This window comes from Notothenia coriiceps, unplaced genomic scaffold (genome assembly GCF_000735185.1).
Source record: "Notothenia coriiceps isolate Sejong01 unplaced genomic scaffold, NC01 NC01_scaffold00032258, whole genome shotgun sequence".
Classification (NCBI taxonomy): domain Eukaryota; kingdom Metazoa; phylum Chordata; class Actinopteri; order Perciformes; family Nototheniidae; genus Notothenia; species Notothenia coriiceps.
The window spans coordinates 37,480-52,952 of record NW_011364959.1 but is presented as its reverse complement, the minus strand read 5'-3'; the positions used below and the strand labels follow the sequence as shown (position 1 = coordinate 52,952).

Here is a 15,473-nt window from a genome sequence, read left to right as displayed (position 1 = left end):
GACATTTTTGTTTTTTTTCCACAAACATTCCAGAGGCTTCCCAGCAATGGAGCTATACCACACAGGTAGAGTGACAGATAACAATCTGTAAATACAACAAGACCCGCCCCTTTTACTTCCTGTCCCTCGTTTTCGTCCTCAGGACTTTTCCACTTTCATCTTTTGTTTCCATCTGGTCTCCCCCCCTCTTTATATTTGCCCTGATGGCCCTTGTTCAGTTCCTGTTTGGTCTGAGCCTCTGGCTTCCTGTCTCACTCCCGTCCCTTTCAGGTCACTCCTCTCTCTTTAAGCTTCCAGGCCGTCAAAACCCGCTTTATCTTTCTATCGCTTTCGTTCTTCCTTTAATTAATCTCCCTCAAATCTTTTCCAGTGACCGTTTAAAAGACAATGAGGCAATATTTTCTGCCAAGTGACCAATGCTACTGTAACACGTTGTCCATCCTTTTCAGTGTTTTATTGAGTCCTTTCAATTTGTTAACTAAGAAAACACAGTTTCTGGTCAAAGGTTGATATTAAGTCATTACCATCATTAACATGTTTTGTCCAGTTAGTCTGAATGTTTAATAATAAACAGTCTGCAGAATAGTTCAACACTCTTAAATGGAGCCAATTCAACAACTGCTTATCCCCGAGTAAAAACTGACATTATTACAGACCATTTGTCTACAGGAACATTTCTCAATTGGTAGGGTTCATTCCACTGTGAGTGATCATTGAAATGGGAAAGAGGAGTTTGACTTAGATACATTAGATAAAAGGGGAGACATCGTTTTTCATAATCCAGTGGCAGTATACTGTTTTCCCAAAATAAGAAAAAGCTTTAGAAGTAGTACAGGTGTGTGCCAACCAGGATATGACTTGTTCTTTTATAGCTCAGAGGGTAAAATGATAAGAATGAAGCTGTGCAGCACTTCTTTTTTGCTTTCTTTACGTTTTAATTTGAAATCTTTTCCAAAAGCTGGGAGGGGGGACATGTGACTGTCGAGGCATATTATCCATTATGGACCAGTTAAACTTGTGAAATCTTACAATTTGAAACCCACAATGGAAAAGAAACACTAATGAGGAAGTGGGAGGATTTGAGGGTTATTATATCTCACCTCAGCAAGACAGGAAATGCAACCACAGACACATGTATGGATTCCAGTAAACAACCCAAGCAGGGGCATGTTAAGAGCTACCATATGCTTTGCTTTGAAAAAAGGGAGCAGAGGATTAAAGGAAGTGACTAACAGAGGATTGATGAAGTGTGTGAAGAAGTGCGGCAGTATGCATCACTCAACTGGTGTGTAAGCGTTTCTCTTGCATGTTCTTGCTCAACTGAAATTAACTCACATTTAATCAGAAAGAAAGCTTTACCATTGAACTGTTAGGCAGACTATCCCTGGGGGAAGTGCACGTAAGCCATCCTTTTAGGAATCATTACTGTAAATGAAAGGCAGGATAAGCACATGTTTCCCGGATACTATCATACCCGGTGAACATGCACGCAATACAGTACAATCCACACTGGAAAATATGGTACAAATAAACAGTTTATTACAGTGCCAAATATTCTTTGATGAAGATAATAGCTCATCTGAATATTTATGAACTAAATAAATAAATGCACATGTCCATCACTTCTGGACTAAGCGTTTTGGCCACTGTTACTACAGTACAGATACTGTTTCAGGGATACATTAATTAATGACAGTCAACGGCGACTGACGTTTTTGATTGAGAAAGTAAAGCAGAACACTGCTCCATATGGAACAAACTCCAAGCACACTGCAGGTCCGCATCTCTCACTTCTTTTAAATTGGAAGACTTTTCTTTTTACCACAGCCTTCTATTAAATCAAATAACTATTAATATCTTACACTGTGACTTTAATTATTGTATTTTCTACCAGTCATATTCTTATTTAGTTTGTTTATTGCAATACCTTCGGCTTTTTTGTGAACGTTTTGAAATACATTTAGTTGTCATTTTATATTGTGAATGTGTTGCACTCTTCCTTAATGCTTCTAATGTTTTCTGTAATGCTTTTAGAATCGTCTTGTGTTGATATGTGCTATTTTAATACATTACATGTCACTTGTTAGACGCTTTTATCCAAAGCGACTTACATACTCAATACTGTGGGCAATCCCCACAGGAGCAATTTGGGGTGAAGTGTGTTGCCCAGGGACACAACGACATGTTGACTGCAGTGGCGTGACCATCTGATCCCAAGACCAAGGCTCTATCCACTGCGCCTCCTAATACACCTGCCTTGCCTAAACTGAAATGATTCTAAAAAGTATTTTTCAGTCATGAAATTAATTTAGTTTTGTAATATTTTTCAATAAGTATATGACTAAGTAAAGGCACTGGGTTTAGCACTAATTCTTATTATATTAACCTTGTCTAAAAGAAGCAAAACACTGATACAAGAATCAGATAGTGTAAGCTTTCGTTTTCTGGTGGTGTGCAGTGCCCTCTGCACACCATCAAGCTGCTCTCCTACTAAAATACATTAAATACCATCTTTATTAGAATGATCTCACAATGTGAACCGCACTCGTAAAAAACACAAGCATGCAGTTAGAGCTGACAGGCTGCTTAATTGCTCTGCTTTAACTTCACAGGCTAAAGGCAATACTAAACAGTTTGATTCTATTGAGCCAGGATCTATAGTATGGTCAAGGGAAATATTATTAGAGCAATAAAAACTGTACAAGAGTTAAAATATTAGTCAACTTAAACATGAACCATCTTGAAACAAAGATTAAGTGTCAGTACAAGTTACATTTGAGAGATAACTATTATACTTCAAAGTAGTAGTACAGGTTGTGCCATAACTGTGTCCAACCCCCAAGGTGTACCAAATAAAATAACAGAGTATATTTTTTTAATGAAAATGAAATTTTTTTTAATGAAAATGTCACATTCTTTAAATTATGGTTTTATTGCCCAATGTGTTTTAGGATGAGATATTACTTATTTTCATAAACTATTCATATAATTAAACAAAATAATGTCTTAAGTTGTGTCTTTATTCATACTGCCATTGAAAATTGAGTAAGGTGTCATTCTCCTCTCAGCCACACGATGTCTCACTAGTATTACCTCTCCATTTAACATTACTTTAACATGTGATTCATGGCGCATACGAAACTGTTGTAAAGAAGCTCAGACCAATTGGAAGGATAAACATATGTCTTTTAATTGCTTTAACCTTTGGTTTGTGGGACTGGAGTTGTGATGTGAAACAGACTACCAATGATCTTATAGGGGAAGATTTCATGAGATGTCGAGTGGATGTGGGCTCACAGCAACATTCAAAGGACTCGTAGTAATAATGCCTCAAAGACTGCTCTTACCCTCCTTCCCTTTGACCCAGCAGTGCCTGGACTCCCCGTCTGCCCCGCTGGACCCTGTGAGCGATAACAAGAACCACAAGATGGACATCAGGGACGGGATTAGGATTTGGAGAAGTAGTTTAGGACGATGTTCATGTTTCTTTGACATGGTGCAGTTGGACAAAAATTAAATACTGTCAGAATATTTACACAAACTAAACAGGGCATACATTTCTCCATGCTTCTTTAAACACACAACAACACCAGCCCTGATGGATGCTTTACAAAAGCTTCAGTAGCTTCAGCAGAGCTACTGAACAATCTGCCAGTTCATGCTGTTTATAAAGTCTAGACTACATTGTGGGAAACATGAAAACGGATTCAAATCCCCCCTTACATTTTATGCGTTTACAAAAACCATCAGTATGTTCATCCAACTCAGTTCAAGTTAATCTGGTCATTTAGCTGTTTATTCTTTTCAGCCAAGACCCTGAGTAGGCAAGATGAGAGTCAAGTCTTCCAAGCTTCTCCGTCAATTTAGTGCTAATGTGTGTATGACTCAAAGAAAGAGAAACATAATCCTCAGCAAAAACAAGTTAACAAGCTGTATCCGGTGGTGTGCAAGTAGTACACAATCTTTTTAAACCATATAGCAAATATAGATTTATAGCAATCATTCCAATGAAAACAGTCACTTTTTGGGAATGCATAGTGGTGGTGAGGGTATGGCACTTACAGGTTGCCCCTGCATGCCTATGTCCCCTGGACCGCCTGGCACCCCCGGATAGCCCTAAGATCAAAACAGAAAATACAAACATTAAAGAAGGGCAGACAAGAAGAAGCCATGTCAATGTTTAGGACTATAAGGGTAGTGCTTTACTAATGTGGTATTCTGTATGTATTTAATTAACCGCAAAACTGGCAGACATCTGTACTGGGAAATGATTGGGATTGTGTTTTACATTACATTGTTCAAGGATATGTTCCATCCCTGCGAGGAAGAAAAACAGCTGTGTGTTGTGGTTTCTCATCACAGTACCCAGTGTCTTTCTGTGATAATCAACTGAGGAGTATGATGACAAAGAAAGTATAGACAAAAGCGGCTGATATTTTCCAGGAAATATGGATCCCTGCCTTTAAACAGAAACAGAACCTTGTAACATGATCATTGAACTCAATGGTGATACAGCCCAAAGACTGTCACTCCTCGCTGATGTGGTCCACAAAGTCGTAAGAAGTTCTTACATAAGTCACAAAACTCTCTCTCAGAATCAAACAAGCACACGGACCAGCAGTGATTTAATCCTCTAAATATTCAACCAGCCGGCCACCAGATTAGTCATCCTCTCATCCAGCCAGACAATCTCTCAGCCTGCGAGCCAGCTAGGTCAGGCCCGGGGCCCAAAGTCCCAGATAGGGAGTTAATTTAAGGCCCCAGGTACAGTGAGGAATCCTGGACAGCAGCGTTTATTCCCTTGGGAATCAACACTGCCTAAAAAGCATTTTCATGCAAATCATCAACACATCTTGCTCAAAACTGTGTGGGCTAACAATCTTTAACTTAACTATTATCCTGCAAATATACAAATATTAAACAAGATATGTGTGTGCAGGTATACTGTAGCTCTTTTTCGGTATGAGAGAGTGCTCATACCTTTATTTTGTAAACTGTTTAACAGAATAAATTACCTGATGAATGAATTTCACACTGGGAGCCTTATCAGTCCCATTTTAACTGATAGACCAACAACGCTGGTTCAGTTAGTTAGATATATCACAGGTCTCATCATAGCAAGAGAGATTTGACTAAAATGTTTAGGACAGACACAGGATAGCAAAATGTCTTTCAACAGATCCACATCCAGGGTCTATAAACCTTAGTCACTGACTAACATAAAGCTGTTTTGTTTCACCCCCATCAACACCACCGCTGGGGGAAAACCAATTTGACACAGCTACATTTTGCAAAGATTAGTATCTAAAAAGGTTACAACATTGAGGAGTCTGGATCCTTTTAGGCCAAGAGAGTTTGCTTTCATTTCCATGAAATAAACCGAAATAAACCTTGTAAATAAGAAAAGTCTTGTCTTCCTCAGTCATCCGTTTACTGAACAATATATTCAAGTTCTGATAAGTACTTGAATATACAGGATACAATTTGTCTCTGGGGTTTACTAATTCTGAGACAAGAGGCAGTTTATCCTGAGAGACTCTACTTACCCTTGGCCCTTTCTCCCCGACTGGACCTGTTGGGCCCGCTGGTCCTCGGTCACCCTGGGGGGAAAAACAGCAAGACAGAAAGAGAGCTGATCATTAAACTATGACCTGAAAGCTCAACACACACAAAACCCAACACAACCTCACATGCACTAACCTAATAAGGAGTCATGAAACTGGAGAGCAGCATCTCAAATGCAGAATATGACAGCTGGTTGAGTGGAGTTTAAAGAGAGAAGGTACTTTAAAACCCAGTTGGTGGCACAGTGTGTTCAAAGTAAAAGTATCTTGGGGTGAGCAGTTAAGCTGCCTAGGTCTCTGCTCTAACCCCTCTAACACTTGTGTCAGTGATGCTTTAGTCCCCCTTAAACTGTGCAGCACTCATGCCTGTACAAGTTCACTTCCTGAGTTCTTGTTGGACTTCTATCAAAGAATGAGCAGAATATGTATTGGAAAGAAAAGTCTAAACCAAAATATGGTATTGAATTATATAATATCTACATAAAAAATGTAAAAGATATGTGTGGGCTGTCAGGGTACGGCTGGTGCTCATACAGTAGGGATTCTGCGTAAGAGAGGGTGGAGGATAGCTCAGAGTCTGACAAGCAGACAACATCACAACAACATGTTCTGACACGCAGAAAGGGAAACGGGTTGAAATAGAGAGAGGGGCAGTGTTAACATTCAACACCCAAACTGACAGTAAAATAAGTTCAACTGAGCAGAACAAATGCAAAGCTCTTTAAATTGTTTTTTTGTTTTTTTTAGCTGAGAGGCATCGGAAACTGAACATTAAGAATGCATCATGAGTTATTTTACTACTTTTGTATTATTGTGTGAATATAAACAGAAGATTACATAAATGTGTCTAACAACCCCAATCAGGACATATTCTGACATAAAGCGACAGACCAATTTGTCGTCAGGTGACATTTTCCCTCAAATTAACCTTGTTTGCTTCAGCTGGGGGTTGAGGGATGAGAGGCAATAATGCTGACAAGTCTTTGACTATATTGTTATTGATGTGGATGTGCGGGTGTGAGTATTTATCTAAGTATGTGTTTTGGGCCCTCTGGTGCCTCAAGCCATGGCTGCTTAACACAGCCCAAATTACAGGGTTCTGCTGCTGACAAGCAATAGCTGATGCTGACGGACAGCCTAATGACAGAGAAACACACTCCTTACCTTTTCACCGGGAACTCCCATCACCCCAGCAATCCCAATGAGGCCTATTGGACCCTGGAGAGGAGAACAGAGGACAGGGGTTCAACACAAACACATCAAGAGAAAGTATGTCAATGTGATGATGGGATCTTCATTCATCTAAGGGTTGTTCTCTAATGTCTTATGAAACCCTGAATAAAGGAGATCATCTGATAACAATGTCATGCGGGATGACCTCTGCAGCGCAAGGCATCACTAAATTGAATTGCACTCTAAATCTTCATTTATTTACAATACACTTTTATTAGGGCTACTTCTAAAAAAGGGTTTTACATAGAATACATGCTTTTTTACTTTGAATCTTTTATAAATGTAGGCGTCTTACAAGGTGTAAAGGGAATTCATGCTCTAATAAACAATACGACAGAAACATAAAGCAAGAGCAGAAAACAATCATTATTTGCCAGTAATTATGGCCCACTGTTATTATAAAACTGTTTTGACAATTAATATGGTATGGATAATAAAGTATGATTCATTAATGAACTACCAGAGCAACAAAAAGGTTGCAACCGTGATGTTTTCTTAAGTGTTTGTGAAGTGTGGAACTAAACCATCATTAAGCAAGAATAACATGACTCGGGCAGAATGTCAGTGATTGGGATTAGGGCATGATAGTGTTACATCGTAAACCAACTCAATACAGATGGCCTCAAAAAGACACTTTATTGAGTAAAGGAAAAACTTCAGCTAATATAAAAATGAGAGTTATCGGAGGAGCGTAACTAAATCCAGACCAGTCGTACGGGACAGGCTTTGAGGTTTGGACCAGAGCCAGCCTTTCTACCGGAGTTCCATACCAACTGCAGGAATAATGGCAGGCTGGATACACAAACAGCCAGAGTGTATAATGGTACTTTTAAAACCATGTCTCGTCCCTTTAAATGTTGTTTTTTTTGCTTTGATTGAAAACTGTTTTGTGTTTACACTTAAAGTACAAAGTGTAAACAAATACTAATAACATGCACTCAAACGTAACAAGTTGGCCCAAATTCACAATAGTGCAAGTTTTACAGCAGCACAGCACGTGCACTGAGGTAGCGGGACATGGCAATCACTAAGAACATCTGAACCTAATAACAGTGTTACTGTAATAATTCATAGGATTGCCCGATTTCAGAGCGTGGTTTCACTTTTCGCCAATCACGAAAGCCAGCGCCGTCAGACTGCGGCTCTCTCCTGTTGTGAGGTCCAAGTCTTCCAATTGCTGTGCTTCATGTTGTAGAAAGATATACCGTATATCCACATAGTCAAAAGGTTATACGTTTGTACATCGGTGCTATTCTGACTTTTGGCACATAACTTTAAAGTTAATGTTCTTGTTGTTTACATCTATTCATTTTTCTGTATCTCTCTGTGTCTAGAGAACAAGAGGGAAATAGTAAGAGAGAGACAGCGAGAGACTGAGAGTAACATAACAGATTGACAAACTGATAGCTAAGAAACAAACCACTGTTATAAACACAATAAGATTGTTCTTCCATTTGCTACTCCCTTACAAAAGGCTCATAGCTCAAAGTGTTAGTCATGCATCATCACCAAATGGTATTATCCTAAGTAGCAGAGTGTCTGTGAGGGGATGCAGCCTGCAGGCCTGGGAACAGGAGCTCTAAATCTACCTCAAATCCCTTAATTAGAACACAAAGTGGTACACTGTATCCTTTAACAAATGGAAATGGTTTTAAAGGGGTTTCCATGAGACATGATCGTGGGAGCTTTAACAGTACCGTTTGAAGGTACTCTGTTTCCTCTGACACAGCTAGAGTTACTAAAGTACTGGTATACCCATTATCTTTAAGGTAAGAGAAGAAATACAGCCCACGTCACTTAATGTTGAAAGTATTAAGGTTCTCCCTCACAAATGCCTCTTTTTTGGTTCACATATGTGAGTACGCACTGAGTCACTGAAAGCCAAAAGCCCAGAGGTTGACATGTGAACTATATATCAAAGCACACCTGTGGCTGGCTTTGGTAATTGATGACTGATCCATGTTTTATTCACTGTGGACTGGAGTGTGACTTCAAAATGGAACACTCAGCAGTCAATTTAAATTGGCTAAAACTATAAAAACCTCCAATAAAATCTCACTTGAAAAAGTTTATGGGGGGGGCCCCCCTGGTGATACAGGGGAACTCGATGAAGACAAGCGACCTGCGGCCTAGCTGCTTCGACCCCTGGTTAACCTGCGCTAGTCAACAACCGTCAATCTCAGTTTTTACACAGCAAATGTATTTGGAAAGTGATGTAATGGCATCCATTACAGCCTCCATATGTTTTAGAGGGGTTTTTTTCTCTGCATAGCCCCATGGCTCCTTCTTGGCTTCAAAGGCCCCTCTACTGAGTAAGTGCTTAATCCCTCTCATATGTGGACTCCAGCAACACAGTGGAACACGGCCCTCTTGGTTGCCTCCACTATGCACAGAATGCAAATATTAACATTAAGGGGCCTCCGGGAAGGACGGACATACTTTGGATGTTCCGAGCAGTTGTGTGCGTTAGCAAAGCGGAAACATGTCCCAACAATTCTCTAGAGTATTTGTGCTGGGTATAAAGCATTAAATGAAGCGTTAAAAAGAAAGACAGACATGAAACTGTGACTTAGCTGCTCATTGGTACATTTAGGCACAATCCTAACAGATGTTTTGGGAGACATGCAAAGCCACTTGTTGGACAAGAACAACATGTTTTGACAATGTTTTCTACTGAAGTTATTATGTGGACGTCATGCACCACAAATATGATTCTCGGGCATCAAACCCACGCTTCAAAACATTTGAAACCCAAATGATGTGACTTTCTTTCTGTTCTACTGTGGTGTTCTGCTAATTCCATTATAAAAACGCTATTCGGTGGATGGAGAAGATTCAAACTTCTCTCAACATCAACAGTGGGTTACAAAAACACCAAGTCATCAAAGGATTACCCTGCGACTTCCTCAACAGTTGCCACACTGAAGATTTTATTTCAATTAACTATGGAGGCATTGCTTCATCCTCTCAGTGTAAAATGTACGTTAATCTGAGGAAAACCATTAAAACCTTTAGGTAAAGGAACTAAAGCTGTTAAAAGCTACATCACAGACTCCACGATAACTATCTTAAAGAGGGATTTAATGTGAAGCTTAACAGCAGGGTGGCTGTTAATTAATCTCCTGAATGTTACTACTGTGGAAGCAACTCACTTGTGGTCCGATTTTTCCAACATTTCCAATGTCCCCTTTTTCTCCCTGCAATCAGAAAACATTAAACAGTGTGCTGGTTAGTTTTCTGCGATCAAGGGATCAAAGAAACACACCCACACACACACACACACACACACAACACACACACACACACACACACACACACACACACGCACAGAATAAATCATTTTCCGGCTTAATTAAGAGCGTGTTTACAACACAGTAAGAATAGGCAATACATGGGTCACAAACATGGAGACACATTTTCAGTAATAAAATCTTGAAACACAAGATATAATGATCTTTGCACTGCATTTGTGGTTTGTTCCAAAGCAAATTACATGCAATAAAATAGGGCGAGGATTGAGTCTGGAATGCTGGGGTTTTCTTAGGTAAAAGAAAACTGTGAAGAAACTGATAGCTATTATAATCAAAACTGAGAGGGCAAGCCATACGACTGTCAATGTTCTACAGATGATGGCATTCAGATATACTTATACAGATTTAGACTCACTTCTAAACCGTCTGGGCCAGGTTCGCCTATGAAGCCTTTCCTTCCGGGTCTTCCCTATAAACACAGGCAGAGACACACACAAAAAAACAAACACAAACGTAATGATCAAAAGATATATATCCATCACATCTCATCCAAGCTGCTCCCAGACAGAACATCTAAGTGAATTGTTTTATTTAAACCCCCCCGAAACGCTCAATTCGTGTGCATGTTGTCTTTTTGTTTGTATCAAATCAAATCAAGTTTTATTTATATAGCACATTTATAAACGATTTTTGGTCAAGCCAAAGTGCTGTACATATAATAAAAATAGCCTACAGTAGAGACACTTTACAGCTAATACAAAAGCACACATTGTTCAGAATATCAGTATGAGAAAAACGACACCCTCGATCCTTATATGTGTATGTGTGTAGATACAAAGTATGCAAGTCCAGAGGTTCTTACAGTAGGGCCCGCGCTGCCAGGTGGGCCGAGTGGTCCTTCATCACCCTGCAGATCACAGTGTTGTTCACATACAGATATTTGCAAACATAAACACATACACAAACACATGCTCACATATACACAAGAGTCAACACGTGATGAAATGCACCCACAGTAACATTAGCATTCCATTAGCATGACTGTCAACTCACAATATTAAAGGTCTACTTCCTCCCTCCCTGTCCTCCCCTAGCCTCTGTACACAGCTGTCAGATAAGTGTAATCCAATTTTGTCTTTGGACTCAAGTAGCTTGAGTAGATCTAAAAAGATACTTTCCGTGTCTATTCTGTCAGGAATCAAACAGTTTTGGTCTCTGTTTTCTATGACTGAGTTGTTGTGAGATCATACCTGGAAAGTGTGTGTGAGAGGAGTAGAACACATTGGCTAATTACACCTCTGTGAACAGTTGCCAGATAAATACTGTAACGTTCAGCACATTTGAAAAGTGTCCGTTGTACGCCTTTCAAAATGCGGTCAACGCACAACGCTTTTTTCCATTGCTGGAAAACTTTAAGCTTTGTTTTTCTTAGCACCAATTGATGAATAATGACTTCACCCAGTGGAACATGCCCCGAGAGATATGGCAAAGAGGAACACTCCCACAAGGATCTAGGCTGCCACTGTTTGAGCTATGACTAGACGGTAAATGAGAAGTGCTGTGTTGGTTAAACTTGCCTCAGACTAATGATCTAATGGAACTCCCTTGATGTGTCATATTTCTACTTTCCATAATAGAGATTAAAGAAACGAGCAGACTTGTGGAAATAAATTGGGTGTTGAATTGTCTCACCTGCGTTCCTTGTGGACCTTGTGGGCCTAGGGGTCCTCTGGCACCTTGCAAACCCTGAAACACAGCCAGATGCATGAATGTTAACGGAATAACAAAAGAAATGAATCAATAAACAGTCAGAGAGAGATGTTGAGTACCTTCGGTCCAGGTGGTCCGTTAGGCCCCGGTAATCCAATGTCCCCGGGAAATCCCTTGCAAAATCAGGAGATTAAAGTGTTATCATATGTTTTTATTATTTTCCCCGTTATGAGTCACATGACTAATTGGTTGTGTTTGATACCATCCACAAATCCAATATACTCATTGAATCTCTGTGTACATAAAGGATGGGTAAGATCAATCTGAATTAAACTGTCAGGTATAAAGTAGGTGTATTAGTATGTTGATGTTCTGCAGCAGCTCCTTTTTGCAAATATCTGAAGGCATCTTGCATAAAACTGTATCACACTGGGTTAACACCGCTAGTGTGTGTAGGCCGGCTTATTGAAAACTGATGTGAAAATAGTGATGGACCGCGACGGAGTTGATAGAAGCGGAATACCTTCAGGCATGCCTGCCATTACATAATCAATCATTTCAGAATGATACGTAAGATGTGGCCTTTGTGACCTATTGTGGTGTTGCACGTTTGACTGCAGCGTGTCTTATGACATTTTCCACGCTTTTCAGATAATTGGAGGCATCAACAATGACCTATTTGAAAAAAGGTTACGTTTCTACAACCTAAGCACAGGCATGCTGGAGGGAGATGCCAGAACAGGGAAAGCAAGGGACAAAAGGTTAGTGTCGTTTTGGTGCAACACATGGACGTCAGTACGTTTCAGGGCTAGTGAGACAAAATTAAATTTGAATTGTATTAGATTATCATTATGAAACTCTTTAGTATACCCAAAAAAGGCTAAATTCTCTTGCGAGTTGTGTTAAGTTCTTTGTTATTTTGTTATTTAGATTTTGAGATGTTAAGAATACATTTTGACCCAGAGCTGACAAAACAGGAAATGTCATCGAGTCACTATCTGTTGCAAATGGTGTTCACGAATAACCACAACAAAATACACTATTATAACTGGAATGTACAACTTTTGTCTCCCCCCTCTGGCAGAGAGAGCAAACCACTAACGTTGTTGAAGCGTTCTTAAGACGTATGCCTGCCAGAACTTGCTGCAACTCCCCAGCAGGAGGCCTATAGTTTGTTTTTTCTACTAAAAATCCACACCTCAGCTTTCGCTACACTCTATCTTCAAACCATTCAGCCCTTTCTGATTGACATAACACGCAGCGCTGTTGCGCCAGCGTAGGAAAGTCGCCACATTAAATAGACACCACAATTATACTGAAAAATAGAGAGCTAGTCATGGCGGCGTTGGTCTTTTATACGCATTTGTGTGATCTTGTTTGGCAACGCTTTAGTGAAACGGAAGTTCATTGATGTCTAAAAGTCCCGCACTAAAGTTTCAAACATAACCTTTTATTTACATTTTTGGTAAAAAGTAAAAAATGTAATCTGATGGTAGTGCTTTAGGAAGGCTTCAATGTTCTCCATCTGGGGGAAGGGGCATTAATGAGCTCATTAAAAATGATTTTAATCTGCAAGACTTTGATTTTTTTTTTTGTAAACAAATACGTATAATGGAGGCTCTAAAGGTAAATGTTAGAGGATTACCAAAAACAATACAAACATTTATCAATAAATCATTAATCAATTATTCTGCTGATAAAACTGAAAAAAATATATTAATGTTATCACAATATCTATAAGGTGGTGTCATCAAATGTCTTCTAAGAGAGTAAATGTACTGACAGAATAAAGACATTCCTCACATATGAGAACCTGGAACCATCATAAGTTTGATATAAAAAAATACTGATCAAAAATTGAATAATTAGTTTTGATAAGTGTGTCCTACCTCTGGTCCTGGGGGCCCAGCTTGTCCTTGTGTCCCCATCTCACCAATTTTACCCTTTTGAAGTACAGAAAACACACCATTATTATATTGTGTTCACTCTGTGATCAGTCACAGTATGATGCAGCATGGACACCTGATATCAGGAATCAAGGCTAAACTCAAGTCACTCTGTCCAGTCATTAAACACTTAACCCTTAACCCCTAACGCTAAACGGTGCTCTCCCTCTCTCACTTCATAGTGAGTAATGCTTGCTTTTTCTACTTTGTATGAGCAGGTTGTGCAGCTACGTTTTAAAAGACACAGTAAACAACGTTTTCTTTATTTATTTGGGGGGGGGGATTACTTAAATTCAAAAGCAAACAAATCAGTTCGACAAAACAATACTGAAAACTGAGTTTGGATAAACTTTTACACCTCATGGAGGAACACACATTTTTCTTATAAAATTACACCCTTTTAACATTGTTCTTATTCTGATTTATGAGTAGACTGCATCTGATGCTGCATACAAACTAAAGACTTGTTTAGAACTAGTACGGTTTCTACCCGCTTGATGGCTTCATGCAGATTTCTCGCTCATCCTAACCACTCAACACTGGACAGTGCCTGGCTCCAGAGCAATACACCTGCTCTGATATAGTAGAAATGCTCAAGCTCCAGAAACACTGATAGAGAGTAAGCTGTATCCAGCATGCTGATCGCTGTTGTAATAGTTAACGCGGGTCCCCTCTCAATGCCTTACACAGCATATTAACCCAACTAATAATTTTCTCCGATACATCTCAACTGGTAGCATTTGACACTGCACTTTCTTCGGGAAAAATCAAAGAACAGACATACAAAGGCTCCTTACATTTGAGTTTGATGCACCCAAATTCAGATGTAAGGAGGGAGATATATTCTTCAGTTTTTTTCCTTTCTCATGGAAGCAAACTACCAGCAAGTGTACAATAAAGCTAAAGAGTTGAGCCAAGATGACTGAACTGACAAGCAGCTAACAACTTGTAAACAAATTCTGAATGTCTTTGTAGTACATTGTTAATTGGAGTTAATTTATAAAGCGCTTTTTCAGACTTTACAACTCTTCAAAGCACTTTCATATATACAGCATTCATTCACCCATACACACATTCATCCAGATGCAGGGGCTGCCATGCAAGGCGCCCCCCGGCTCAAGGAGTCTGACCATTGACAAACATTCACACGCCGTTTGCCATGCCATCAGAATCAATTGTATGGATTATCTTGCCCAAGGACACATCAACATGTTATTCAGGGTGGGATTTAACCTCATAGCCACAGAAGCCTACTGTTTACTTAGGTTTATCTATAAAAGTTGTATACAATCTGTAAAGCTTGGCATGCATGCACACACAAATATACAAACATGCATTAAATGCACAAATAAACACACTTTCAGTAATGTCTACACATGTGCCCTTGGCTGTACAGACACATATCACACTCACACGAACATACCGGTGGTCCTGGTTTCCCCTTCGGCCCAGCAGGACCAGGTACACCAGAATCCCCCTGAAAGAATCAGACATAACACTTTAAACTCAAACTGGTCTTACACAACATCTGTGTGTGTCATTTGATGTGTTACCTATCCATTTTCATATAACTGAGTGCATGATTAGATGCCAAGACGTGTGTGTGTGTGTGTGTGTGTGTGTGTGTGTGTGTGTGTGTGTGTGTGTGTGTGTGTGTGTGTGTGTGTGTGTGTGTGTGTGTGTGTGTAACAAATGTCTGATGATCTGTCTATGAATTGCAATACGTTTCAGATGGTGTTCATCTGTGTTTTACTTAAAATCTTGCTTGT

The 15,473-nt window shown here is 39.6% G+C and overlaps 1 protein-coding gene across 1 annotated transcript in view; it reads right to left on the bottom strand.

Annotated features, from left to right (window-relative positions):
* The window catches only part of LOC104960721 (collagen alpha-1(XXIV) chain), a 64,365-nt gene that overhangs the window by 20,949 nt on the left and 27,943 nt on the right, over positions 1 to 15,473 (bottom strand). Inside the window, exons 20-30 of the mRNA XM_010788878.1 lie at positions 15,128 to 15,181; positions 13,648 to 13,701; positions 11,878 to 11,931; positions 11,741 to 11,794; positions 10,911 to 10,955; positions 10,464 to 10,517; positions 9,950 to 9,994; positions 6,729 to 6,782; positions 5,547 to 5,600; positions 4,063 to 4,116; positions 3,348 to 3,401 (exon numbers count right to left, since the gene is read on the bottom strand). Of these exons, the coding sequence (XP_010787180.1) occupies positions 3,348 to 3,401; positions 4,063 to 4,116; positions 5,547 to 5,600; positions 6,729 to 6,782; positions 9,950 to 9,994; positions 10,464 to 10,517; positions 10,911 to 10,955; positions 11,741 to 11,794; positions 11,878 to 11,931; positions 13,648 to 13,701; positions 15,128 to 15,181 (576 nt within the window). The remainder of the gene's footprint in view (positions 1 to 3,347; positions 3,402 to 4,062; positions 4,117 to 5,546; positions 5,601 to 6,728; positions 6,783 to 9,949; positions 9,995 to 10,463; positions 10,518 to 10,910; positions 10,956 to 11,740; positions 11,795 to 11,877; positions 11,932 to 13,647; positions 13,702 to 15,127; positions 15,182 to 15,473) is intronic.